Source organism: Bos indicus x Bos taurus, chromosome 2 (genome assembly GCF_003369695.1).
Source record: "Bos indicus x Bos taurus breed Angus x Brahman F1 hybrid chromosome 2, Bos_hybrid_MaternalHap_v2.0, whole genome shotgun sequence".
Taxonomy (NCBI): domain Eukaryota; kingdom Metazoa; phylum Chordata; class Mammalia; order Artiodactyla; family Bovidae; genus Bos; species Bos indicus x Bos taurus.
In genome coordinates, this window is record NC_040077.1 from 135,628,441 (window position 1) to 135,655,389 (window position 26,949).

The 26,949-nt window shown below is 61.4% G+C and overlaps 1 protein-coding gene across 1 annotated transcript; it reads left to right on the forward strand.

The window, feature by feature from the left end:
* On the forward strand, positions 1 to 26,949 carry EPHA2 (EPH receptor A2). The gene is made up of 17 exons (XM_027522679.1): positions 1 to 186; positions 4,410 to 4,477; positions 6,100 to 6,769; positions 14,988 to 15,143; positions 15,227 to 15,559; positions 16,263 to 16,378; positions 16,818 to 16,971; positions 17,389 to 17,488; positions 18,162 to 18,217; positions 18,384 to 18,509; positions 18,601 to 18,786; positions 18,914 to 18,975; positions 19,179 to 19,388; positions 19,526 to 19,675; positions 20,296 to 20,489; positions 21,032 to 21,187; positions 25,971 to 26,949. The coding sequence occupies exons 1-17, from the start codon at positions 102 to 104 to the stop codon at positions 26,074 to 26,076; spliced, it is 2,928 nt and encodes a 975-aa protein (XP_027378480.1). The 5' UTR covers positions 1 to 101; the 3' UTR covers positions 26,077 to 26,949.

Here is a 26,949-nt window from a genome sequence, read left to right on the forward strand (position 1 = left end):
TCGGGCGGGCGGGAGGAAGCTGCGGGCGGGAGGCGGACCTGGGCCGGCGGGCGTGCGTGCGGAGCGGGGTGCGGAGCCGGGCGGAGAGCAAGGAGCGCGGCATGGGGCGTCGGGCGCCGCCCGCCTGCCTCGCGCTGCTGTGGGGCTGCGCGCTGGCCGCGGCCTCCGCGGCGCAGGGCAAGGAAGGTAAGTGCGCTCGGCCCGACCCCGGCCCCTGCTCCGTCCCGAGCCCGGCGCGCCGGGACGCGCGCCACTTCGGAAACTCCAGTCCTGGCGTGCTGAGGTCCGGAGGGCTCGCGGGCTGCGAGCCGGGAGAGTCTGGGGCCCCCGCCCCAGCCCACTCGGGGCTGTAGGCGCTCCTAGTACTAAGAGGCTGGGGCCCGGGCGCGCGGGGCTCAGAGGCCGCAGAGAAACGGACTCGGCGCCGGCCACGAGGCTTCAGGAACGCGTCCCGGCGAGGGCGCGGGGTCTCTTGGAGCAGGAGTGTCCGGGGGTCTTTCCGGGGGCTCAACTTCGTGGTGACCTGAATTCGCTAACCCTCTTGCCCGGATTTTGCGGAGAAGGCGTTTCTGTGGAGGCCACTCACTTTGGGGAGGGGCTCTATGGCCGGCAGGGACACCCTTGCAGAAGCCCCAGCTCCCTGAAGTTTTCTCCACGCCCCGTGATGCCTCCAGTCGGGGAGGAGAGCTCGCGGGGAGTTTCGGGCCAGTTTGCCCACGCACAGCCCTCCTTCCCGCCCCGCACTCCAGGACTCGGGGGGCAGGTCCCCGGGCCGCGAGTGCGGACAGGAAGTCCCAAAGTCAAGAGTTCTGAGCGAGGGGTGATTCAGAGCCAGGAAATGCAGCAGGTGGGGGCGCGGCCTGCCAAGGTGTGGAGCCGGCACCCCAGGGCCACCGCGGAGTCCGGGCACCCGGGGGTGGGGGACTGACTCACCCGCCCCTGCCGCCGCGCTGGGTTGGGGGCCGCGCGGACTTCGCCCGGGGCGGGGCCGCGGGTGAGTGGGGGCGTTACCGCCTCGGCTGGGGTCGCGGAGCGGACGGGGGCTCTTGCCCTTGGCCGAGGCGCTTCCTGTCCACCAGTCCACCCTGCCGAGGCCGGCTTCAGTTTCCGACTGAGAAGGTCTGCCCGCCCGCGGGGGCAGAGGAGGTTTCCGCAGGCTCCACCAGAGGGAAGTGCAGAGGAAACCCGGGCCCCGTGAGAAGTTTCCTTCAGCCTTGCCTTCCTTTTCCGCCTCCCGACCTGGGGTTGGAAGTTTTGCTGTTCCAAGTTGGGAGTAAAAGAGGCCCGAGCCGGAACTCTTTGGGGGTGAGGGTGAGGGCGGCATCTTGTCCCCGCCCCTAATCAGTCGGGGTTCCTGGTCCCAGCTTGCAGGCTGAGTGGGTGGGCTCTTCTGTGACCCTCAGTATCCCCCCACCCCACCTTTTTGTCCTCCTTCTGGGGGATTGTGGTTGGAGGGAAGGAGGGAGACAGCCGCATTCACTGCAGGCCTTTCCCGAAGGCCCCGGCGGTGGGGTAGGGGGACCAGGCAGGACTAGTGCCCCGGTGATGGTTGTGCTGCAGCCTTGCCTTGGGCCGCTGTCGAGCCCCCCTAGCCTAGATGACTAGCGCCCACAACACCCCGACGTGCGTGGCATGGGGGAGGAAAAGGACCAGGGAAAGTTTTTGCTCAGGCTCCCAGAGTCCCTGTGAGGGCCTCCGCAGGGAGCTGTGCCTGTGGTGAGGGGTGGAGGAGAGATGCCCCAGCTGGGATTCCACGGATGTGGAGGCTCTGCCTGGAGATGGGTCAGGGGTGCAGACATAAGCCCCTTCCACCTTCACCCAGTCTGCTGTCCTCTCCCTCCTCCTTCCCAGTGAGTGCAGGACCCGGCTGCCTTAGGAGGCCCCATGGAGCCTGTTAAACTCTTGGCAGCCCCTGAGTCTGTCCTTTTACAAACGGGGAACCTGAGGGGGGCCTGAGCCCTTTGTCTCCAGAGGGTTAGCTCTGAACATCTGGCTTCTTGGGCTCCAGAGCCCAGGGCCCCTGCATCCAGGTCCTGGGCTGGGTTTTCCTGAGACGTGAGAGTACCTGCAGGGCTTGCTGGCCTGAGCTGGGAGGTGGGCTGGAGAGCGCTCCCGAGACCTGGGAGCCCTTGGCGTCTTGGCTCTCTAAGGGCCCAGTGTGCCCTTTGTCCCGGTCCCCTTTTCTCTTCGTTCCTCTCCCCGTCCTGCCCCCCAGCCCCAGTCCCCTGCCTCCCTGCTTCTTTAGGAACCAGCCTGTCTCCTTTGGAGGGATGGGGAGAGCAGGGAGGTGATGCCTTTGAGTAAAGAGCTCTCAAGCGATGTGGACCCACAGGGTTGATATTTGTGATGGAATTTCAGACTGAGAAGGTTTTTCTGGGGGTGGAGTGATCCAGCCGGGGCCCCTGGATGAGCCCAGCTTCGCCCAGGCCTTGGTGAAGCCTTCAGGGCCCGTGGAGGGGCTCCCGGGCCCGTACCAGCTGGGTCCCTGGAAGCGGCTCAGGGAGAAGCCACCCGTCAGGGTGGGGCCGGGCGCCAGTTCCTGGTGATCGGCTCTAGGGAATTTCCCCCGGGAGGGAGGGGGCTCCTTCCTGTGTGAAGGCTTCTTTTCTTCTCCAGTGAGCCCTGTGATATTTCTAAAAGCAGGTCTCGGGCTGGAAGGGGAGCAAGCTCTGGCAGGGGTCGTGGGGGTCCCTCTGTGCCAGGTTAACCCTTCAGCACCTGGGAGCCATGAGCCCTCTCCCCCAGGAGTGTAGACTGCAGCTTCCCACCCCTCTAGGGAACGGGGGCGTCCGGATCTGAGGACCTCTCACCTTTGTCCTCCTACTTACCCGGGGTGGAGCCAGGAACCCCCAGATTCCTTCCTGTGCAGCCAGAACATTCCATTTGCCAGTGGGCTTAGTGAATTTCCCAAGCCTGGGCCTTGGGCATGTCCGAGCAGATCCCTGCCCCTGCCCACCCCCCGGCCGCCCTCCCCTGTCCCCTCAGCCTCGGGCTGTGCCACGTTGGGTTTCCTCTCCCCAGCCGCCCTGTGGGCCTTTCCTGGAGGGCCTGGCCGGGTCAGCAGCAGTCAGCTGGCAGTGCTCCGCTCCCAGTCCCCGGGGAGTGGGGTGGTCTGCCCTCAGCAAAGCGTTTCTCAGAGTCTGCCCAGGCTCCCCTCCCCATCCTCCGCATCTGTCTAAATCAGCTCCATCTCCACCTGCCTGGGATTCCACCCTGAGAGGCATTCAGGTCCAGGCCTTGAGGAATGCTGCTTCTTGGGGCCATGTTCCTCATGTTTCAGAGTCCAGAAGAAGTCAGCATTAGGTCCCTCCCCGACCCCTCACCTCGGGGCTTTTCCTCTGAATCTGGGGACCTTACAGAGGGTCCCTGCTTGTTCTCCAGGCCCCAGATCCTCTGGGGAGGGTCGCTTCTGTTGGTAGCTGCCTGGACATTACTTGGAAATGGAGCAGGAGGCTGCACCAGGGGTCTTCAGTGCAGTCGATGAGGCTGGCAAAGCCAGGGGTGGGCAATGGGAGGTGCCTGAGGGCATGGCTGGATCTGGGGAAGCCCCTGGCAACGTGTCCTTCCTGCGAATTCTGATGCCTCTCTGGGGACAGTGAGGTCCTGGCAGCTGTTTGCTCTGGGTCTGGACGCTCCCTTTAAAGGTTTCCATCTCAGTCCCTGGACACCTCTGGCAGGTCAGTGGCCAGGGTGTCAGGGACGGAGGCAGTGGAAACGGCTCTCCAGGGCCGGGCCTCACCGGCTATGTGTGTCTGTGGGTCCCTCCTGGAGGCCCCGTGGGTTCAGGGCTTTGTCCTGCCTGCTCTGTGGCTTTTGTGGTGGGAAGATCAGTTTGCAGACACCCTTCCGGCAATCCTACTCCCCTTCCTGGAGTCGTTCCCACCTGTTAACAGTTCTCTCCTCTTGGAGGGCCAGGAGACACGCATGTACACACGTGTGCTGCGTCTGTATGGCCTTTGTGGGGTTGAGGGTATTTTGTGCTATGTGTGTGGGGTGGGGGATGTGGCTGGAGCAGATAAGGGTGCCCCCAAGACCTGCGTGCGTGTGAACTGCTGCAGGGGGCCTATTCAGGAAGCAGGCAGAGAGGCCTGGCCACTGCCCCCTGCTGGGCTGAGCTCTGCCCTCTTTGCCCAGCTGGGGCGGTGTGGCTGGAGGGAGAGGCCTAGTCCTCCCCCGTCCTGCACTGTGACTGTGACGAGGTCCCCTCCCTCCCCGGGGGCCCTGGGTCCCCCCCATCTTCTGGAGAGATGGGTCTTCTTGGCCATGCTGACCCTGAGTGGTGGGGTCTCTCTGGGGGCTGGGGAAGCCTTTAAGGCCACTTGGGATTCCCGGGGGCTCCTGCCTTTCCCACATGGCCTGCGCCCTGAAGATACCTCCAAGCTGACCCAGCTTCCCCTCGTCTCTTCCAGTTGTCCTGTTGGATTTCGCTGCGGCTAAAGGGGAGCTTGGCTGGCTCACACACCCGTATGGCAAAGGGGTAAGCTGTCTGGGGTGGGTGGGGGCCTGGGGACGGGGAAGCTGAGCCCCGGGGAGGATGGGGCCTGGCCCAGAGCCGATGGCTTAGCCAGTGTTTAAATCCAGGTTTCTCACCGATTAGGCAGGTTGGGGCGAGAGGGCAGGGAAGGGTCCTGAGAGGCAGGGAGAGCTGGGAGACAGCCGGAGGCCCAGCAGAGCAGGACCCCAAGATGCCCCAGAAGGCTGACGCCCGGAGGAACCCCCTCTGGCTCCCTCCATGCCCCTCTTGGCAGGGAAAGAGTTAGAGGCTCCCCCTGTGTTTGAGGTCCTGGCTCAGGAGATGAGGGATGAGCTAGAGACAGGGAACGTGGTCTCAGGTCCCCACAGCCCCGGAAGCCAGATCAGGTTCCTTCCGGCCAGGCCCCTCTCCTTGCTTCTCCAGCTGTTGCTTCCCTTTCCTGCTTGAGGCTGAGTTTGTTTTGTCTCTTTCCCACCAAGTTCACCCCTCCCCTGCCCTCCCCTCCCCTCCCCTCCCCTCGCCCTTCCCTGCTGTGTCCTGGACGGGTGGGCAAGACCCCAGGGTCCTCTCCCCAGCTTTGCGTGTGACTACTGTGTGGGCTTGGGGAGGATACTGATGCTCTGGGCCTCGGTTTCCCCCTTCTTGAATTTGTTCTGGAGCCTGAGCTGTCGCCAGGGGGTACTCGAGACCATTTCTATTGCTGGCCAGATCTGTGAGTGAGCTGGGCGCTGGCCCCTGGTCACCTTAGCTCTGTAGGCCTGGAGTTTAACGTCAGCAGGTTTCTAGGATCCTGGAATGTCATCCAACTGAGTCATGACACAGTAGGAAACTGAGGCCCAAGGGCATCTGAGGCCAAGGTCGCACAGTGCGGCCCAAGCCTTTCTCCTTGGCCCATTCCGCTTTTTTCATACTTATGTTCATTCATTCAGCAAATACTTTCCCAAGTACCTACTGTATTGGAGGTAGACCCTGGGGATGCAGAAATGCGCTAAGGAGCTCAGACTCTGCTGTGGCAGCAAGGTGCAGTTGTCACCACGTGGGTGCTAAGACGGCAGAGGCCGTGGCAGTCCAGGGGAAGCACTCACCCCAGCCGTGGTCCAAGCTGGGAAGCCTTCCTGGGGGAGGCTGAGCAGTCATCTGAGTAGTGATGCGGACTCAGCTGCTGTTGCTGACCCGCCCCTCCTCTGCCACTCGCGTGCGTCTGCACAGTGCGTGATGATGGTGATGATGCCAGTGGCCCTGTGTGCCCGCCATCCACGCCAGGCAGCATGCTCAGCTTTCGGTAGACGTTCTGCCCTTCATCTTCACAGCAAGTTTGTGAAGTGGCTCTGGCCCCCTTGGCAGGATGGGGACTGTGAGGCTCAGAGAGCTAAAGCCATCTGCCTGAGGTCATGCGGGACCCCCAGCCTCCGCCCTCTGCTCACTGTCTAATAAAGGGGTTTAGCACCCTGGCACTGGCATCAGGGGCGACACCAAGGGGTCAGATCCAGTTCAGACACTGGTAACGTGTGAGGGAGACCCGAGAGTGAGGGCGGGAACCGGAGAGCCCGGCGCCGGCCCGCCTCCTGGCTGATTCCGCTGGGCCCCCGCCTCCCTGCCCACACTCCCCTTCCCCTCCCGCGCAGTGGGACCTCCTGCAGAACATCATGAACGACATGCCCATCTACATGTACTCCGTGTGCAACGTGGTGGCCGGCGACCAGGACAACTGGCTCCGCACCAACTGGGTCTACCGGGGGGAGGCCGAGCGCATCTTCATCGAGCTCAAGTTCACCGTGCGGGACTGCAACAGCTTCCCCGGGGGCGCCAGCTCCTGCAAGGAGACCTTCAACCTCTATTACGCTGAGTCGGACGTGGACTACGGCACCAACTTCCAGAAGCGCCAGTTCACCAAGATTGACACCATCGCGCCCGATGAGATCACGGGCAGCAGCGACTTTGAGGCGCGCCACGTGAAGCTGAATGTGGAGGAGCGGTCCGTGGGGCCGCTCACACGCAAGGGCTTCTACCTGGCCTTCCAGGACGTGGGCGCCTGCGTGGCACTGCTGTCCGTCCGTGTCTACTACAAGAAGTGCCCCGAGCTGCTCAAGGGCCTGGCCCGCTTCCCCGAGACCATCGCCGGCTCCGACGCGCCCGCCCTGGCCACCGTCGCGGGCAACTGCGTGGAGCATGCTGTGGTGCCCCCCGGGGGTGAGGAGCCCCGCATGCACTGTGCTGTGGATGGCGAGTGGCTGGTGCCCATCGGCCAGTGCCTGTGCCAGGCGGGCTACGAGAAGGTGGAGGACGCCTGCCAGGGTGAGTGAGGGGGCTGTGGCGGAGGCCGTGTTCCCAGGCTCTCGTCTCCGCTCTTGCAGGCGGGGACCTTGGTGAGGTGGTCCTCGCTCTGACACTCGGTGGTTCTGTTAGTGGAAATCTCTGAGGCTTCCTAGGCTGGATTCACTCGTTCATGAGAACGAATCCTTTGAGAAAAGGACAGGGTGGAGAATGTGAGTGAAGACTCTCAGGCAGGAATGGAGGTGAGAGTGTTAGTCGCTCTGTTGTGTCTGACTCTTTGCGGCCCCGTGGACTGTAGCCCACCAGGCTCCCGGGTCCGTGGGATTCTCCAGGCAAGAACACTGGAGTGGGTTGCCCTTTCCTCCTCCAGGGGATCTTCCCAACCCAGGGATCGAGCCCAGGTCTCTCGCATTGTAGGCGGACTCTCTACTGTTTGAGCCACCAGGGAAGACCCCAGACAGGAATACTGGAGTTCACGTCTCAGCTGTGCATCTAGCGGTGTGACTTTCAGCAAGTTCTTCACCCGCTCTGCGTCTGGGCTTCCTCATCTGCACGGTGGATGGGAGCACAGTGCCCATCTCCTAGGGTTGTTATGACAGTCAGGTGACTTAATACTCATGAAATGCTTAGGTCAGTGTCTGACACAGAAGTGTTTTTAAGTGTGATTGTTATTTTTGGTTCATCCCAGAAGTTTATGTTGAGTATCTATTATGAAGCGGCACAGTGGGTACAGTGCCTTAAGTCCCGGGAGCAGGTTTCTTCTCTGTTAACTCACTGTGTGACCCTGGGCAAGTCACTGAATCTCGCTGGGGCTCAGGCCCCTCTTTGGTTCTTGGAGGTGAGTGAAGTGGACCCATGATGTGCCTCCCCTGGCTGCCCGTGACAATCCCCCGAGGAGCTGTTTGAAAAAGGCCTGCTTGGGAGGGTGCTCCGGTCTGGCTTCACTGCCTGCCCCACCCCAGGCCGTGGACCCAGATCTGCCCACTGGGGCTTCTGCTGATGACGAGGGGGCTGGCATCATCAGACTGTCTGGGGACAGGGCCTGAGCTCTCATCCGGAGGCCGTGGCTTGGCACAGCCAGGCCTGTGATAGCGGAACGCGCTGAAGTGACGTGGATTCTTTCAGTGGTGACTTTTCTGGAAATGGCTGTGGGGCAGGGCATTTGTGGAATGTGTGCCGACCTTTGGCAGGCTCTGGGAGCTTCTTTGCTGAGATAAGCGGGGTGTTGAGAAATCGGGGGTTCGGGGCCTGCACTTACACATACCGACCTCTGGTGAATGTCTCTTTACCTCTGGCCTCAGGCTTCCTGATCAAAAGACTGAGAAGTTCAACTGTTCTAGCAGATTGTATTCTTACCTAGCAACCATGGGTCCTGCGGGGTTTCAGGCCTGGAGGACTCTGAAGCCCTTTCTCACGGGCTGCACTTGCCTCTCAGAGCCAGTCCTCAGAACCTTGCCTAACACAGCCCCGAATGAGAAGTCTGCTCAGAGCCGCTCTGCCTGTGGCGCGGTCTCTGCCCGGCCCTCCCACCGCCCTCTGGCCTCCCGGCTGCCCTCTGCTCCTCAGCTGGCCCTGCCTGTGGTGACCTCAGGTGCTCGCCCCCGGGTCAGACAGTGACCGCGGGGGTTGGGGGGAGGCCGCCCTGGGTAAGCAGACTCCTCCCCATGACATCCTCACACAGGAATGCAGGCGGGGGGTGGGGGGCAGCTGAAAACTTTCCACAGGCTGGTGATTCAGGCCCGGCCGTGATAAGTGGACAGTTGAAGTGGGGGGGTGTCTCTGCAGGAAGGGGGGTCGGGCTTCCTTCCCCGGGAGCGGGGCGTCAGGCCTCTCAGGCTTTGTTTGTGAAGAGTTGAGCTGCCCCAGGAGGGAGGCCTGGTTTCCAGGACCGGAATCTTTGACTTTTCTCGGGGGACCCTCCGCACCACCAGCCACCTGTTGCCCTGGTTTTTCCCCCTTGGAGTCCCTCTCCCTAAATCCCTTCCGTGTGGCTTGGGGGCCCTCTGTGTGGTTGGGAACCCCCAGCCTGGCAACTGTGCCTGCAGACCTTCCCCAGCCCCCCAGGACCCTGATGGTGGGGGAGAGCCAGTTACAGAGCTCGGTGCTGCCCCGGGCAGGCGCTCCATCTACCTGCTCCTGCAAGTCTGTGCCGCCACTCTGAGAGGCAGGGACTGCTGCCCGTCCCATCTCACAGACAGGGAACTGAGGCTCAGAGAGGTGAAGAAACCTGCCTGGCATCACACAGCTGAGACTAGTCGCCCCAGGACTGGATCTAGCCGATGCAGCGGCATCCAGGCCAGAGGATGGCTCAGGAGGCGGGGCGGGAAGTGACCGGTTCCTCTGGAATCCCTGAGTCAGCGCCCGGCCCGGATGGACGCTCAGGGCAGCAGGGTGGCAGGTCCTGGCACAGGCGGCGAGGGGGCTGGGGGCGGGGGCTCTTCCTGAGCACGTTACAGAGGAAACGGAGCTGTCGGGTCTGTCCCCTGCCTGCCCTCCGCAGAGCCGTGGGCCGAGAGGCCCCGCTGGAGCTTTACTGGTGGCAAGCCAAGCCCGGAGCGGGGCTGGGCAGCCCCAGGTCACCAGCACCCGGCCCAGGTGATTGCCAGTTCCTCCCCAGGTCCCCTCCCCAGGGAGCTCAGGAAAGAGTTAAATGGACAGTGGAAGGGAGCCACCTCCCAGGTGCTGTGTGGATAGGTGGGCACGCAGCCGCGCTCTGCTGAGCTATGTCAGGAATGAGCCCGCTTCCCTCCGGCGCCCCTGCCCCCAGCCCTGCCTAGGGGACGCTGGAGCCGCTCAGGCTGACCGCCACGTCCCTCGGGGCGGCTCTGTCTCCCCGTTTGTCTCGCCTTCCTGTCCTGGCACAGCAGCTGGTGCCTCGGCCCGGGGACTGCTGGCCAGGTGAGCAGGTGGCCAGCAGCTTGGGCCAGAGGCTCAGTCCAGCAGCTGGGGTGGGGGCTTGGGGGTCAGGAGGTCCCTCCTTGGGGGCTCCTGCTCCCTCGAGGGGCCCAGCTCCTCCCCGCTCCAGTCTCTGTCCCCCAGTTCACGGACACCTCATCCCATGCCGAGCATTTCCCAAGCGAAGTTTCCTGTCTTCACAAACAACCCAGAGCCCGAGCAACTTACTCCCGTTTTACAGATGAGGAGACTGAGGCCCCAGGAGAGGAAGTGAGTGAGGGAGCTGGGGCCTGGCACGGGGAGGGCAGTGCGCTGTCTTCAAATTCCCCTGGTGTGTAGCTTTCTACCCGCAAGCTATGTGACCTTGGTGAATCCCTTCTGGGCTTCGTTCTCCCCACCTGTAAAATGGGTGGGTTGGAGCCTTAGCACTCAGAGCCTACCTCCTGTGACTTTCTGCTGTGGTTCCTCCTGAGAACCTGGGTTGCTCTGGCAATCTGCAGACGGGGTGACCTCTGCATGGGTGGCACCTGAGTGGCCCAGACCTGGCCCAGGGTCCAGAGCTGAAGAGGAGGCACCCCATAGGCAGGCAGTGGCTCTGGGTGAGGGGCAGGGTGTCCCTGAGCACGGCAGGGGCTGATCCCCAGGCTGAGCGGGTGGTGGTCTGTGATCTGTGACTCGTGGGTTTGTCCCCTTCCAGGGGAGTGCCCCTGGCCTTACTTCCATGGTTTCTTCCGGCCTGAATGGGGGTTGGAGCCATGGCAGCCCCCCCTCCCTGCCCCCACCCAGCCCTCGGCTCACACGGAGCGCAAAACCTCCATGGGGGGGCCCTCCCTTCCTCCGGTACTGAGGTGCACTGAGGTGAGCGGGTCCCTGAACGGAAGGAAGGAGGCAGGGAAAGCAAACAGCAGATGAAAGGCTGGTGCCGGGGAGGCGGAGTCTGGCTTATCGCAGCCTGGTGGAGGAATGTGCCCACAGAATGTTCCCCGGGGTGTGTGGGAACGGGGCCGCCGGGGCCGTCAGTGCCCCGCGTTTGCAGGGTCGCCGACTGCTGCCTGTCAGGTGCGGGGCAAAGTCCAGGCTTTGTGCCTGTGGGCTGGAGTGGCCAGCTGGCCTGGGCTGGGGCAGGTGACTGACCACAGGTGGATCTCCACCGCCGGCCGGGGGAGGGGGCTGGGCCTGGAGGAGGGGCTCTGCCACTGGATCTGCGTCACGTCACGCCAGAGGGCGTATGTCCCTGAGTCATCCCACGCTGCCACCTGAGGGGCGGGCATCGGGAACTGGAAAAACCAGGGTACACCCCTGGGCGCAGCCACCCTGCCCCCGTTCCCCTGCTTGGAGAGGCCTGGGCCTGCCAGGCGATCTGGCAGGGTGTGCCAGAGCCGGGATCTGGATCTGGGCAGGTGGCATCTCAGGCACCATCCCCAGCTCTCCTGGGCACTGAGACGCTCGTTTCTGTGGCCCTGGAGCCCGTTTGTGATGGGCACACAGGTTCTGTCTTTACTCACATTCATTCATCCGTCCAGTCGGCAGATGTTAGCCGAGCATCTGCTGTGTGCCAGACCCTCTGCCAGGCCAGGGGACACAGAGAGCGGATTCCACTCCTGCACCCCACCAGCTGCCTGTCTCACAGAAGACCCAAAATCGTTGCAGAAGGAGTCCGAAAGCCAGGGCTGTGAATTCCCCTGGAGCAGAAGCGGTGTTTGTTTTTCTTGCCACGGTCTCCCAGCAGCTAGCATCATGCCAGACACGTAGGAAGTGCTCAGTTTCTGTTTGGTAAACACAAGATTGAGTAAGAGATGCCCTGATGGTCAGAAGGGGGCCAGAGATTGCGAGTCCGGGAGGGCTGTGTAGAGGAGCTCAAGCTGGGTATTGAAGGATGCATAGGAGTTTGCTGATGGGTGAAGGGACAGTGGGTATTTTGTGTGAGTTATGTTTGGGAATGTGTGACCACCCAGTGTGTGACTCCTGTCCTCCCCACTCGTCTGCCCAGAATGCCCGGAAATGCAACCCTGCAAGATCAGGAAGACCCGGGGGCGTAGCAGTGGACTCCAGGGCCCCTGAGCATGGGCCTGGGCACACTGCCGGGCCCAGGGAAGGCCCCGTGGAGCTCTGCGGCTGGAGGAGGGGGCAGCACATTCCCGTCAGGCCAGCACATGCCCTGCTGGGGCTGCCTCTCCGCTATTCTCTGGCACATGCCCAGCGGAAATCTCTCCAAATTCCCTCTTTCCTGCCGGCAGCAGGCAGGCCACCCCCGGCTCAGAGACCAAAGAACGGAGCCCGCCTCTGCTCCCGCTTCCTCCTCTGGCCCGGGGCTGGGGGGCTGGGGGCCTGGAGGCCTGGGGAGCAGCCACTGGGGGGCGAGGGGCCCTGTGGGGTTTACAGGTGCTGAAAGCCTTGTGGGGGCTTGGGTCCCTCCCCAGCCTGAGCGCTTGAGCTGGGGGGTGTGATTATGTTCTTGGGGGCCCCTGAGCACCCCGCCTCCGTGGGCCGGGACCACCTGCAGCCAGCACTTACCCAGGGTGTAAGCCCCTCTGGCAGACAAGTCAGGGCATTCGGGGGAATTGAGAGCCCAGCTTTCTGAAGTCTCAGGTTTACTTGTAGGTTTGGGGGAGGAGAGAGCTATTTTTGTATTGTAACAGATAAGTGATGAGAAAGAAGGCAAAATACACAGGGATTCCTTAAATGCAACTGGAGACTTCAAAGCCCTTTGGGCCTTGGAGTAGGAGGTCACGCTGGCGGGCCCGACCAACCCCCTCCCAAGTGGCCTGGGTGTGACGCCACTGCTTTCTCCCCAAGGACACAGAAATGCCCTGTGTTAGGAGGCGTCACCCACTCCCCCCTCCACTAGCTGCTTGGAAATCAGTCTTGGGATTTTCTGGCTGTTGAAGCGGTCGGGCCTCCTCTCTTCTCTCTTCGGGGTTGTTTAAGAACTTTGATTTCTCTTTGCTCCAAACTGACATGTTTGGGGGGAGAGGAGGGGGCTTTGAGGTCTGGCATCCGGGGCTTTGGCTTCGTATCTTGGGAGCTTGTTGACTTTGACCAGGGTGCTTCACCTCTCTGAGCAGCAGTTTCCCCACCTCCAAAGTGGAACGAACCATAACAGTGCCTAGTATGATAACAGACTTATTGTGACGACTAAATGAATGTCAAGTGCTTGGTTCAGAAACTGCACAGAACAGCCGCCTAATCAGTGGTCGCTGCACGTGACGGGCTCCAGGCTACGCTGTCCTGGACAAGCCCCCTCCCCTGTGGTGTGTGCCCGAGCTCTCTCAGGGCCTGTGTTGACATTCTGCCGTGGTAGGACAGGCAGGAGAAGGGGGAGAAGCTTCCACGATAGTCCCCTCGGGCCTCGGCGAGCAAAGTCATTAACGGGAGTCACCACTGAAGACCTTAGAAACTGGATGTCCTTTAATTCCTTTCCCCTGACTCTCCACCTCTGCTCACGTAGGGAACTAGACAAGGAAGGAGACTGTCCCCAACCTTTTTCAACAGCATAGATCTGACCGTACCATTATTCTCTACATCAAACCTTCAATGGCTCTCACTGCCCCTAGGATAAAGTCCCAGTTCCTTGATCTGACATTAAGGGCCTTTCTCAAGCTTGTCCCCTGAGGCGGCTCAGACGCACTCCCTGCTACTCTCCAGCCTTGTGCCCACAAAGCCACGCATACTTCCCGTCAGTCTTGCTCTTTCTCACCGCTAACTCCGCCTCCCAGCATTTCTGCCCTGCTGAACTCCTACTCAGCTCCGAAGCCCCGGCTGAAACATCCCACATTTGACTCCACGAGCCTCTGCCAAGGTTGTTTCTACCCCTGTGGGCCTTTGCCCACGCCTTTCTGGTGGACATCGTCTTGCGCGCCTACTCCCTGAGGTCAGGGGCTTTGTCTCAGGGCTTCGCTGGTGGTTCAGATGGCAAAGAATATGCCTGTAATACAGGAAGCCTGCGCTATCCTGGGTAATCCCTGGGTCTAGAAGGTCCCCTGGGGAAGGGAATGGCTACCCACTGCAGTATTCGTACCTGGAGAATCCCATAGACAGAGGAGACTGGTGGGCCACAGTCCACGGGGTTGCAAAGAGTCTGACAAGACTGAGAAGACTCACACTTTCACGGTGTCTGTGCGTAGGGCTGGATGTAGAGTCAAGGATCAGTGTTTGATGAATATGATACTGAAGCTGCTGCTAAGGTGCTTCAGTTGTGTCCGACTCTGTGTGACCCCACAGACGGCAGCCCACCAGGCTCCCCCGTCCCTGGGATTCTCCAGGCAAGAACACTGGAGTGGGTTGCCATTTCCTTCTCCAATGCATGAAAGTGAAAAGTGAAAGTGAAGTTGCTCAGTCATGTCCGACTCTTAGCGACTCCATGGACTGCAGCCTACCAGGCTCCTCCATCCATGGGACTTTCCAGGCAAGAGTACTGGAGTGGGGTGCCATCGCCTTCTCCAGATACCTGAAGCTAGAGGTGTCTTATTCTTTGTCTTCCCACCGAACAAGCTGAGGGTGGGGGACGGTAATTGTAGGCTTGGGGAAGAGGACCCTGGGGGCCCCCACCCCATTCTGGCCGCTTCAGCAGCTGCCCAGCCCCGGGGTAGCCGTGGTCAGTGTCTGGGTAGTTTCCTGCTGTGGGGCCAGGAAGGGGACTGGGGCCAGGGCAGGACAGGGAGACGGGAGGAAGAAGCCTCTGGAATGAGGTTTCTGAGGCCCTCCTCGGCCTGGCCAGGACTATACCTGCCACCAGGGAAGGAAGAGCTGCTTCCTGGCGGCCCTTGTGAGCAGAGGAAGTGACTCGGTCCCTGAAAGCAGATCCAGAGAAAATGCTGGGGGCCAGCCCCAGGACAGGAAGGCAGTCCGGCCTTGGGGTGGTGGGAGCCCCCACAGAGCTGGCACCCTGATGCTCCTGGCTGATAGGCTGGGGGGCCGGGCTGGGGGTGGTGATCAGTCAACAAACCCAGATGGGGAAGAAGACAGAGTCACTGCCCAGGCAGCTCGTAGTCCAGGTGGGACCTGCCAGGCTGGCCTGCACAGACTCAAGGAGGGAAAGCAGACAGGCAGCTTCTTGGGGAGCTGGAAGCTGAGATGCGGGCCTTGAATGCCCGGCACAGGGGTGGGGCGCTTCTTGCAAGAGCCCGCTGGGGGTGGGTTTGCAAAGCTTTCGAGCAGGCTGGCCAGGCGCTTCCTGGGCCCCCTGCCTGAGCTGGGCACTTACCACAGAGTTTGTCGTCAGTCTGGCCGATGAGCAGACTGGCCCGTAGAGGCTCAGTGACTTGCCTGGGGACCCAGGGCGAGGGAGAGGAGGAGTCACTAGGGTTGGGAGCAGGCTGAGCTGACTCTGTCCCTGCGCCCCCAGCCTGCTCGCCGGGGTTCTTCAAGCCCGAGGCGTCCGAGAGCCCGTGTCTGGAGTGCCCCGCACACACCCTGCCGTCCTCCGAGGGTGCCACCGCCTGCGAGTGTGAGGACGGCTACTTCCGGGCCCCGCAGGACCCACTGTCCCTGCCCTGCACGCGTGAGTCTCCCGGTGGTTGGGGCGGGTTGGCTCAGGGGGGTGGCTGATGCTGACCTGTCCGCGCCCCGCCCTGCCCCATGCAGGCCCCCCGTCTGCCCCACACTACCTCACGGCCGTGGGCATGGGCGCCAAGGTGGAGCTGCGCTGGACGCCCCCCCAGGACAGCGGGGGCCGCGAGGACCTCACCTACAGCGTCTCCTGTGAGCAGTGCTGGCCCGAGTCGGGCGAGTGCGGGCCCTGCGAGGCCAGTGTGCGCTACTCGGAGCCGCCGCTGGGGCTGACCCGCACCAGCGTGACCGTCAGTGACCTGGAGCCCCACATGAACTACACTTTCACCGTAGAGGCCCGCAACGGCGTCTCGGGCCTGGTGAGCACCCGCAGCTTCCGCACCGCCAGCGTCAGCATCAACCAGACCGGTGAGGGCCCCGGGGTGGGGCCGTGCCCGTGCGACCCGCCCGGGCGGGGGCACTTCCCTAGGATGGTCACCCAGAGCTCCGCCGGGCTCAGAGGGAGGCAGCACAGAGTGGTCCGAGGCGCGGCCCCTGGAACCTCTTCTGAGCTCTGTGACTGTGGGCGAGTTACTTAATCTCTCTGAGCCTCAGTGTCCTCACCTGTAAAGTGTCAGTCGCTCAGTCGTGTCCAACTCTGTGACCCCAGGGACTGTAGCCCGCCAGGCTCCTCTGTCCATGGGATTCTCCAGGCAAGAATACTGGAGCGGGTTGCCATTCCTTTCTCCAGGGGATGTTCCCGACCCAGGGATCGAACCCTGGTCTCCTGTATTGCGGGCAGATTCTTTACCATCTGAGCCACCAGGAAGCACCTGTAAAATGGGGTTATTTAAGGGCTGTTGAGAGAATTTAAGAAATCCTTATATGTAGGCTGGTCCATAGAGAGGTTATTGCTTTCCTTTTAGTATTTATGCACTCATAAATACTCATGGGGCACCCCTGATGTGCCAGCCTGTGTTGGGGCCCCAGCCTGGGGCTTTGTGCTCTGGGGCTGGAAGTTGAGAACCCCAGGTCAGGCTGTGGATGGGACTGGGTCTGGGTGCTCCCTCAGGGCGCCCCCTGCCCCTGGGTGGCTTCTCACACCCCTTCCCGCCACCACTGTCCCTCCCAGAGCCCCCCAAGGTGAAGCTGGAGAGCCGCAGCACCACCTCACTGAGCATCTCCTGGATCATCCCTCCGCTGCAGCAGAGCCGCGTATGGAAGTATGAGGTCACCTACCGCAAGAAGGTAATGCGTGCAGGGCCGGGGCTGGGCACAGGGATGCTCCCCGCACGACACAGCCGTCTGGAGAAGCTCTGCTCTGCAGATGCGGAAATGGGGGTCTGGGGTATTCCTGAGAGTTGCCTCTCCGAGGCCAGCCAGCAGGGGTTTATGGGAGAGAAGATGCGGTGTTCTGGAATCCCTGGAAGAGGTGGGGGTGCAGGAGAGCCCAGTCCTGGAGATCAGGCAGACCTGGGTTTGAGTCCTGGGTCCTCCACTTGCTGGCTGTGACCTGGAGCGAGTCACTTCACTTCACTGAGCCTCAGTTGCAGCCTCTGTAAGAAGGGCACCGACCCCGCTAACACAGCGACTAAGCCTGCTAAGCTGGAGTCGCTTTCCGGCAGGCTGAGCTGACAGCCCTCCCCTGTCCTCACGGTCTGTCCCTCCACCTGCTGAACACCCGCAGGGCGACTCTAACAGCTACAACGTGCGGCGCACGGAAGGCTTCTCTGTGACGCTGGACGACCTGGCCCCAGACACCGTCTACCTGGTGCAGGTGCAGGCGCTGACGCAGGAGGGCCAGGGCGCGGGCAGCAAGGTGCACGAATTCCAGACGCTGTGTGAGTCGGGGCCCGGGTGCAGGCCGGACCAGCGTCCCGACACTGCCGGGACATCCTGGGCGGAGGGAGTAGATCAAAGGACTTAGAAGTGCCCCCTTCCTGGTCAGCCCCAAGCCTGGGAAGGGGGCAGGACAGAGGGCAGAGGGAACCAGGGCTGTGCTGTGAGAAGAGAAGGATGTGGGCTCTGGCACTGACAGGCCCAGTTCAAATCCTGCAGTGTGGAGAGGGTCCCCCACGCCTGCTCTGCTCCCTGGGGAGGGCCTCTCGTTTGCCATCTGTGAAATGGGGATAAGGACCCTCATGGACCCTCAGTAGTAGAGGCACCCAGCAAGTGTCTAAGGCTCTAAGTACAACCGGGGGATCACCATGGTTTGAAGTGTGGGGGCTCCTTTGTCATGCTCTGGTCTCCCCCGACAGCCACGGGAGGGTCTGGCAACATGGCAGTGGTCGGCGGTGTGGCTGTCGGTGCGGTCTTGCTCCTGGTGCTGGCAGGAATCGGCTTCTTCATCCACCGCAGGTTCGTGGGAACCCACGGCCAGGCTCCCCAAGGACTCAGGCGGGACACGGGGATGCAAACCTCGGTTTCCTGAGGGACAATGAGGTTGATAGGAATCTAGTCCCTGCCTCCTGGGGTGTGTGTGTGAAGATGCATCGACTTGTGAAGGGCTCCGCACAGGGCCTGGGGGGCCATTGTGTGTGTGTGTGTGTGTGTGTGTGTGTGTGTGAAGATGCATCGACTTGTGAAGGGCTCCGCACAGGGCCTGGGGGGCCATTGTGTGTGTGTGTGTGTGTGTGTGTGTGTGTGTGTGTAAAGATGCAGTGATTTGTGAAGGGCTCCGCACAGGGCCTGGAGAGCTGTGTGTGTGTGAAGATGGCAGCGACTTGTGAAGGGCTCCGCACGGGGCCTGGGGGGCCCCAGGGGCCCCGGGCAGAGTGGTCATCAGGATGGCGTGTCGATACTTCCTCGGGACACACGGGCAGGAAACTCCGGGCGCTCTAATTAAGGAAGCCTGCATTACAGCCACTTAAAGGCCACGGCAGGGAATAGGTGCCAAGGAGGGAGCCGGCTTGCTCATTTCCTCTGCCTGAGGACACCAGGCCCCCACTCAGGGCCAGGGTAGGGTCAGGAGGCTCTGACACAGGGGGTCACTGAGCTCCCTATGTGTCTGGTCTCCCACGGGACCTCACAGGAGGAAGAGCCTGCGGACACGCCAGTCCTCGGAGGACGTTTACTTCTCCAAATCAGGTGAGCTGTGGCCCTTGCTGGCCGCCTGCCGTCCTCGTGCCCCCTGTCTGTGATGGAGCCGGGCCTGCCCCGGGGGTCCCTGGCCCGTCTCCTCCTCCTCCCCCTGCTCTAGGGGCCCCTCCCCTCCCCAAGCTGTCTGTGACCCCGCCTCTCCTTTGCCTCCCAGAACAACTGAAACCCCTGAAGACCTATGTGGACCCCCACACCTACGAGGACCCCAACCAGGCTGTGCTCAAGTTCACCACAGAGATCCATCCGTCTTGCGTCACGCGGCAGAAGGTGATCGGAGCCGGTGAGGTTGCGCGCCGCGGAGGGGCCTGGGGTGGGTTGGGAGCACCTGATACCTGGGCTGACAGTGCTTCTCCAACCTCGCCTGCCTGCAGGAGAGTTTGGGGAGGTGTACAAGGGCACCCTGAAGGCGTCGGGGAAGAAGGAGGTACCTGTGGCCATCAAGACGCTGAAAGCCGGCTACACGGAGAAGCAGCGAGTAGACTTTCTCAGCGAGGCCAGCATCATGGGCCAGTTCAGCCACCACAACATTATCCGCCTGGAGGGCGTCGTCTCCAAGTGTGAGTCCTGGCTCCGGAGTAGGGGTGGGGGACCCGTACGGGACGGGAGGGGCACCCGCTGGGGCCCCCAGTAGGGCCTCTGCTGAGAGCCGCGCCCCTGCCCTGACACCTGTGCGCACCTCCGCAGACAAACCTCTGATGATCATCACCGAATACATGGAGAACGGGGCCCTGGACAAGTTCCTGCGGGTGAGGATGTGGGCCCAGGTCGGCTGGGATCCTGGCTGGAGGCTGGGGGCCCCTGGTGGGCGTGGCCTGTCTGGGGTACCCGGTGGGCGTGGCCTGGCTGGGGGCTGGGTCTCGGTGGGCGTGGCCTGGCTGGTGCGGGGTCGGGGGGGGGGGCATCCTGGTGGGCGTGGCCGGCTGGCGGCTGAGGCCAGGTGCCCCTGCAGGAGAAGGACGGCGAGTTCAGCGTGCTGCAGCTGGTGGGCATGCTGCGGGGCGTCGCGGCCGGCATGAAGTACCTGGCCAACATGAGCTATGTCCACCGCGACCTGGCCGCCCGCAATATCCTCGTCAACAGCAACCTGGTCTGCAAGGTGTCTGACTTCGGCCTGTCCCGTGTGCTGGAGGACGACCCCGAGGCCACCTACACCACCAGTGTGAGTACCGGGCGGCCTCGGGTGGCACTGCCTTTGCCTTCTCACACATGGGGCCTGGGTCTCCGGGGAGCGTGGCCCTGACTGGGATTGGCCCAGGGGTGCTGAGGGGACAGTCGTGACTGGCCTGGTCCCTGCAGGGTGGCAAGATCCCAATCCGCTGGACGGCTCCTGAGGCCATTTCCTACCGGAAGTTCACCTCGGCCAGCGATGTGTGGAGCTATGGCATCGTCATGTGGGAGGTGATGACGTATGGGGAGCGGCCCTACTGGGAGCTGTCGAACCATGAGGTAGGCCCCCTTGCCCTGCCCAGCCCGGTCTGGACCTGGGCTTAACCCTTTACTCATTCCCAACCCCCAGGGGTTGGGCAGAGAGGAGTTTGGGGGGCTGGTCTTCATGTACGGCCCTTCATTGGCTCAGTGAATGTCTGTTGAGGGCCTACTGTGTGTCAGGCTGAGTGCTAGGCTCAGGCCCAGTCCCTGCTGACACTCAGCAAAAGACCAAAGAAAGGAGTAGTGGGGTGGGGGAAGCGTGTGCCTGCGTGTGTGTTTATGTGTGCGTTTGTGTGTCTGTGTGTACAAGTACCTGGCACCTCGTGCAACCAGGAGGCCTGAAAGGCTTCCCAGAGGAGGTGACATCTCGGCTGAGACTGAGGCATAGTAAGGCAGCAGCCAGGTGAAGGCACAGAGGGGAAGAGTGTGCAGGCTAAAGGGGGCAGGGTGTAGGCACCCAGAAACTGCCAAGAGTCTGGCTACAGGGCCCGCGTCTTGGCTGTCGGCCCGGTGCCCTGTGAGGAGGCATGGCCAGGGGACAGCCTGGCCCTCTGTTTCGGGCTCCTCTTCCTTCTGCCAACCACTGTGTGGGAGTCTGGGGGCTGTGAAGGCACCCTGACCACCCCGCCCGCCCCCAGGTGATGAAGGCCATCAATGACGGCTTCCGGCTGCCCACGCCCATGGACTGCCCCTCCGCCATCTACCAGCTCATGATGCAGTGCTGGCAGCAGGAACGCACCCGCCGCCCCAAGTTCGCCGACATCGTCAGCATCCTGGACAAGCTCATCCGTGCCCCCGACTCCCTCAAGACCCTGGCTGATTTTGACCCCCGGTGAGTTCTGTACTTTCGGTCCAGGGCGGTCCCCCAGGCATCCTCCTGAGCCGCTTCAGCGTGGTGGGCAGCGAAGGGTGGGGGTGAGGGCTCAGAAGTGACACGTGGGCGTTACTTAGCCTGGACCAGGGTGGCTCAGGCGGTACTAACGGAAGCAATCAGCATGCGTGGTAAATGGGTTGGCCCGGCGCTTAGTGTGTTTTAACTCATCTAGACGGCTTAGGAGATGGCCCTGTAACCCCCTTTGTAGATGAGGAATCAGACACGGGGCACTTAAGTGTCTTACATGCTGGCAAGTGGTCAGGCTGGGACCACGGCTCTGAAGACCCAACTCTCTCATATTTGGTTCTTTTGTGGAAACTGGTGGTGCTCCTGGCAGTGGAAGCAGGAGGCGGCAGGAGCCGGAGATGCCGAGTGCTCCTGACCTGCCCGAGCGCTGTCTCCTGGAGCATCTCCTGACCTGGTTTCCCCATCGCCCAGACAAGGAAAACAAGGCGGGGCGGGTGGGGGGCTCACCCGCAGCCTGGTGTCTGCTGTTGCAGGGTGTCCATCCGGCTGCCCAGCACCAGCGGCTCAGAGGGTGTGCCCTTCCGCACGGTGTCCGAGTGGCTGGAGTCCATCAAGATGCAGCAGTACACGGAGCACTTCCTGGTGGCTGGCTACACCACCATCGAGAAGGTGGTGCAGATGACCAACGAGTGAGTGTGAGCTGGCCCTGCCCCGCCTGTCCTCGCCGCGACCCCAGGCTGCCTCTGGGCCTCCCACCCGCCCACACTTCTCTCTAGCTGCCCTGCTCTCCCCCTCATCTCTTTCTCTCTCCTCTCTCCGGGAGAGTGGCTTTGCAGGAAGGGCAGAACCAGGCTGGCAGCCAGCAATCCTGGGCACGTACCTGCGGCTCCGGTGAGAAAATAAGAGTAATTGTAATCGTAACAGGGGCATCTGTTGAAGGCTGACCATGTGCCAGCTCTGCTTGAGCACTTGGTTTTGTTTTTACAAATGCTTTATTGCAATAACTTAGCTATTACGGAGGGCACGTATCCTCACTGTACAGATCAAAGTTGGGTTTTGTGGCTGCACCCTATGGGATCTTAGTTGCCCGACCGGGGACTAGGCCTATTCCCTCTGTGTTGGAAGCGTGAAGTCCTGACCACTGGACCATCAGGGGAGGCCCATGCGCTTGCGTACTTTGACTCAGCCCCACGGGGCAGGTGAGAAACAGTGCCACCCAGGGTTCCATGGCCCTTAGCGGTACTCCAGCCTGGGGCAGTCAGGCTCAAGAGGTCAGAAACCATGAAGGTCGTTAGTGGGGAAGTGGAGGCTCAGAGGTTACGTGGCGTACTCCAGGTCACACAGTTTGTAGCTGAGAAAAGAAAGACTGTTTCACAGCCATCACCTGGTTGAATTCCCTATTTGACTCGTGAATAGAGGCTATTATTCCCGCTGCCCCCCCCACTTAACAAGTAGGGAAACTGAGGCTGAGGTGATGCACGTGGCCCGAGGTCACACAGCCAGTGAGGCACACCGTTCTTCTCCAGGACGCCGAGCAGACTGAGCAGAGCCCTTGCACTTTCCTGGCTGACGTGAGAAGGGGAGGGCACTGCCCACCCTCCCCTGGCACCGCTCCCCGTGTGGTTGCCTCGCAGCCCTGCGGTCGGCGTGGCAAGTGGTGCCAGCCCCTTCGGCCCCGCCCCGGCTTCCGCCCTGCGGGAGCTCTCGTCTCCTCCCAGCTGCAGCAGCAGGGACCCTTCCCGACACGGCCTTGGCGCAGACACCTCTTCCCATCCCGGGAGGGAGAGGACACTGTCCTCTTGGCCTTTTGTGCTTCTAAAAATAGTGGTAGTTCCCAGCTGTGTCAGGTCCAAGGTCGTGAAGGAAACGAGCCTTGGGGCTGAGAGGTTTTGGGAATCGCATGGGAAGGGCTGACCCAGGCCCCCTGCAGTTCTGGGTCACAGTTCTGGGGCTAGGGCCTCTGTCTGAACATTCTCCAAGGCCTCTAAAAACTGCTCAGCTGGACTTCTGACCTGCTGGTCAAGGCCTGTCAGAGCAAGCCCTGGCCTGTCCCAGGGGACAGCCTGGATGAGAGTCAGGCAGAGACAGCTGACCGGAGGGAGGCATGGAAAAGCAGAGGAAAGAGACAGATGTCTTTCTTTTTTTACATAGAAGTTTAGTTGATGTACAGTGCTGGGCCAGTCTCTGCCGTACAGCAGAGTGACTCAGTCATGTACGTGTGTACATTCTTTTTCTGTATTCTTTTCCATGTGGTTTTGAATGCAGTGGGCTTTGAATACAGTTTCCTGTGCTATACATTAGGGCCTTGTGAGATGGGTATCTTATGTTGCCAGCCGGTTGCAGGGTCCAGACCCTGGGCTCTGCAGTCACACCTGGGTTTGAGTCCCACACTGGCCACTTCCTAGCAGGTGGTTTTTGTCAGGTTAGGTTCCATCTTTGACCCTTGGTTTCCATTTCCCTGTTTGGGTGCAATGCAGATGATCCACCTGGTACACAGTAGGGGCTTAATCCATGTCACACTCCCCTTTTTCTCCATTCTCTTGCTTCCCACCCCAGCCTGTGGGCAAATACCAGGGTTTCTCGGCTGCTTCCTGTAACCTGGGAGCCTGGAGTGGCTGCTTAGCCCTCCCGGGGGCCCCACCGAGGACAGTAGAGCCTCTTTGCTGGGTGAGCAGAGCTGAGGTCAGGGAGACATGCTTACAGGAGACTCAGCTCCTGGAAGCTTCCTGAAATAGCCCTGGGGGCTCCTCGGCCAGTTCTTTCCCATGAGCGGGAGCAGGGCTGTCTTGGACCGATGGGGGTGTGTGTGTTGAGATCTGAGCAGGCCTGGATAAAGGCAGGAAGTCCTTGCACGCTCCCCCCGCCTCCTCTCAGCCTCACTGGTGCTCTGGCCCAGGGCCTGTGTGACTCACGCTGCTGCCTCCATCTTTATCTCCAATTAGACGAGGGAAAGGGGGACCTCAGAGTACTTTTTAACCCCTGGGGCTGTGTCTACACATGCTGTGGGTCCCAGCGGGAGGCTCTGCGTTGCTCTCAGAAGTCAGCCCTCCTGGGATGGGGTGTGGACTTCGGCTCCACTGTCTCACCCCTGCCCTGAGTCCACATCCGTCACCCGTCCCAAGGGGCAGGCTTCTCAGTCACCTGGGGCCCCACTGCGTGCTCAGTCAGTCGTGTCTGACTCTCTGCGACCCCAGGGACTGTAGCCCACCAGGCTCCTCCGTCCGTGGGATTCTCCGGTAAGAGTACTGGATCCAGTTGTCATTTCCTTCTCCATGGGGTCTTCCCGACCCAGGGATTGAATCTGGGCCTTCTGCTTGGCAGGCAGACTCTACCACCGAGCCACCTGGGACGTCCCTGTGGCTGCTCCACAGCGGCTGTCTTTTCTCAGCTTGAGCATTCGCTGTGTTATTTTGGAGTTACTTGAGATTCTAGCTAGGCTAGTGAGTGGTTCTGAATGATTCTCGAGGAGCTAATGGAAGTCATAGGAGTTGCACCCCAGAAAAATACCCAGTCCAACAAAGGGCCTCTGCGGTGTTGGGGCTGTGGCCCACCGCATCCGGGGCCTGGGGGCACTGGCTGATGGGTCTTCTGGTCTCCACGTGCCCTCAGCACAGCTTGATGCTGAGGGGACCTTTGCTGAGAGGATGAAAGGTCAGGCCGCTTTCCCTCCGCCCTCCTGTCTCCTGGCTCCCGTGGCCAGTGCACAGCGGGTGCTCACTGGGGAGGTTGTGGCCTCTGAAGTCCCTCGGCGGGGAGGGGGCTGGCATTGCCAGAGCTCAGGAAAATGGTGGCCTCGGTCGTGTGCATCCCCACGCCTGTGATGGCAGTTGATCCAGGGGGTGCCTGCCCAAGGATCTCCCAAGGCAGAATCTAAGGTTGGGGCGGGAACAAAGCTGGATGGTCTGCCAGAGGCCACAGGTGTCGGCCGCTCTGTGGGGACAGCAGTAATGCTCTTCCAGCATCTCCGCTGTGCTGGTTAGCAGTGGCGCTGCCATGGTGGGTGAGGAAGTTCTCCCAGGTGTCTGACTTCGGGCCTTCCTGCTGCAGTCCCGGGGCTGCCCTCCCACACCTCTGCCTTTCCGAGCTCAGCACTTCTCAGGGGCTCCCAGAGCCTGTGGGAAAGTTGTATCTCCAGAGTTGCTTGCACCATATAATTAGCTCCCTTTACAGCCAGGAGAGGGCTCATAAAAATCTGGGTGTTTTCATGGGTTAGGGCTGATGGGTGAGGATGGCGAAGGGGGGGAACTCCCAGCGTGAGCAGTGAAGGTCTGCTCCAGGGTTCCTGGGAGTGTAGGCGGTTTACGAGGGGATGGAGGGTCATGGGGGAGGCGGGGGAGGCCCCTGGGCCCCTGGGCACGTCTTTCCGCCAGTGCTGATGCTGCCTTCCCCTCTGCCACCAGTTCGCAGGGTCTCCCGCCCTCCCGTTAGGCAGTTGCCTCATTTTACAGGTGGGGAGATCGGGGTTCCCTGCCTCAGGGGGAGCTAGTCACCGGATCTGGTCACCGGAAGCCCCTCCTGTTAGAGGCCCACAGGACTTTAACCTCTGATGGCCCCTCAGGGGGCTTCCCAGGCGGCACAAGTGGTAAAGAACCCGCCTGCCGATGCGGGAGATGCGGGAGATGCAGGAGACGCGGGTTCGATCCCGGGTCAGGAAGAGCCCCTGGACCAGGGCATGGCAACCCACCCCAGTGCTCTTGCCTGGAGAATCCCAGGGACAGAGGAGTCTGGAGGGCTGTAGTCCATGGGGTCGCAAAAAGACACGACTGAAACGATTTAGCATATGGCACCCACGGCCCCTCAGTAAGGATTTCCTGAGTCCTTCCTCTGTTATGAGAATTTGGAGGGAGTGGGGGTGAAACAAGGCGGTGGCTGTGAAGAGACCTGGGGCAGAGAGAGCCTTCAGAGTCCCCCCGAGGGTCCCTGGCATCTGCCGATGGCATCCGTGTTGCCTGGGGAGGAGACTTAGCTGGGCCTTTAGGACAGACCCAGCTAGGGGGGACGGCCTTCCTTCACAGCTGGCTTGTTCAGCTCCTCCACCTCTCAGCTGTGCCCCTCTGGGCAAGTCAGTTCACCTTGCTGAGCCTCAGGTTTTTAATCTGCAAAATGGGGTCAAAAACAGCATCTACTATACGGATTTTGTGCCAATTTGATTAAAAAAAAAAAAAAAAAGCCTCTTGCACTCAGTGCTCTGTCATTTCTGAACTTGTTGATGTCCGCAGGCTTGCAGGCCCTGGGCCCTCCTTATGAAGCCCCCACCCCCAGGTGCCACGCCCCCTCTCCCCATGCCGCCCCCCTCCCCACCGCGCCCCCCTCCCTGCACTGTCCCCGTCTCCCCGCACCCCGCTCCCCACCCTTGTCTCCCCGCGTCGCCCCCTCCCCCAAGCCCCCTCTCCCCACCCCCGTCCCTCCCACGGCTGCCCCCCTCCCCAGAGCAGCCCCTCACTGTCTCCCCCTCTGCCTCACCCCGCACAGCGACATCAAGAGGATTGGGGTGCGGCTGCCCGGCCACCAGAAGCGCATCGCCTACAGCCTGCTGGGTCTCAAGGACCAGGTGAACACGGTGGGGGTCCCCATCTGAGCCCCGACAGCCCTCGCAAACCATCTGCTGAGAATACTTGAAGAAATGGACTGGCTTCCTTCTGCGCTGGGCCTCCGGGGACCGTATTTATTTCCAGTTTTTCTTTGTTGACACCATCCTGAGGCCTCTGCTGCAGGGAGATCTTCGACGATACCTTGGCCTGAGCTGAGGAGATGCTCAGGGATCCTGGGCAGGACCGCCTCTTCTCTGACAAAGGACTGACCAGGCCTCCACGCACGCGGCGACTCCGTCGCGTTCCCAGCATCCCCGCCAAGGCCGCGGACCCACACGCAGGCCATCGCCTCGCTGACCATCTCCATGCGGACCATCGCCATGCAGGCCATCGCCACGGTGACCATCGCCACAGTAACCATCACCTTGCTGACCATCTCCATGCAGACCATCGCCACGCAGGCCACTGCCACGGTGGCCATCGCCTCGCTGACCCCCGCCTTCCAGAGGAGGAGCAGGGACCTCATGCTGAGACGAGGAGGAGCCACACTCGGCGGGCAAGACCTAGCACGGTCCTCCCACCCCCAGCCCCGTCCCAGCCCCCACGGGCCAAACTCTTGCTCCCCCGGGACCCCTGCAGGATGCTTGGTTGTGTGGAGATTTTTTAAAAAATATATATTTTGTACCTTGTGGAGAGGATGTGTGTACAGCGGGGGGCCTGGCTGGGGCTTGGGGCAGACAGCGCCTGCTTCGGGCATTCCCAGACCCACTCAGACACCATTTACTACTCTGTCAGTGTTAATGATTTTGTTCTGTTGGGGTTTTTTTTTTTTTTTTTGAACCTTAATTTATTATTTTTTTATATTTATTGTTAGGAAACGACTTATTTCTGCTCTGGAATAAAGTTGCAGATTGTTCAAA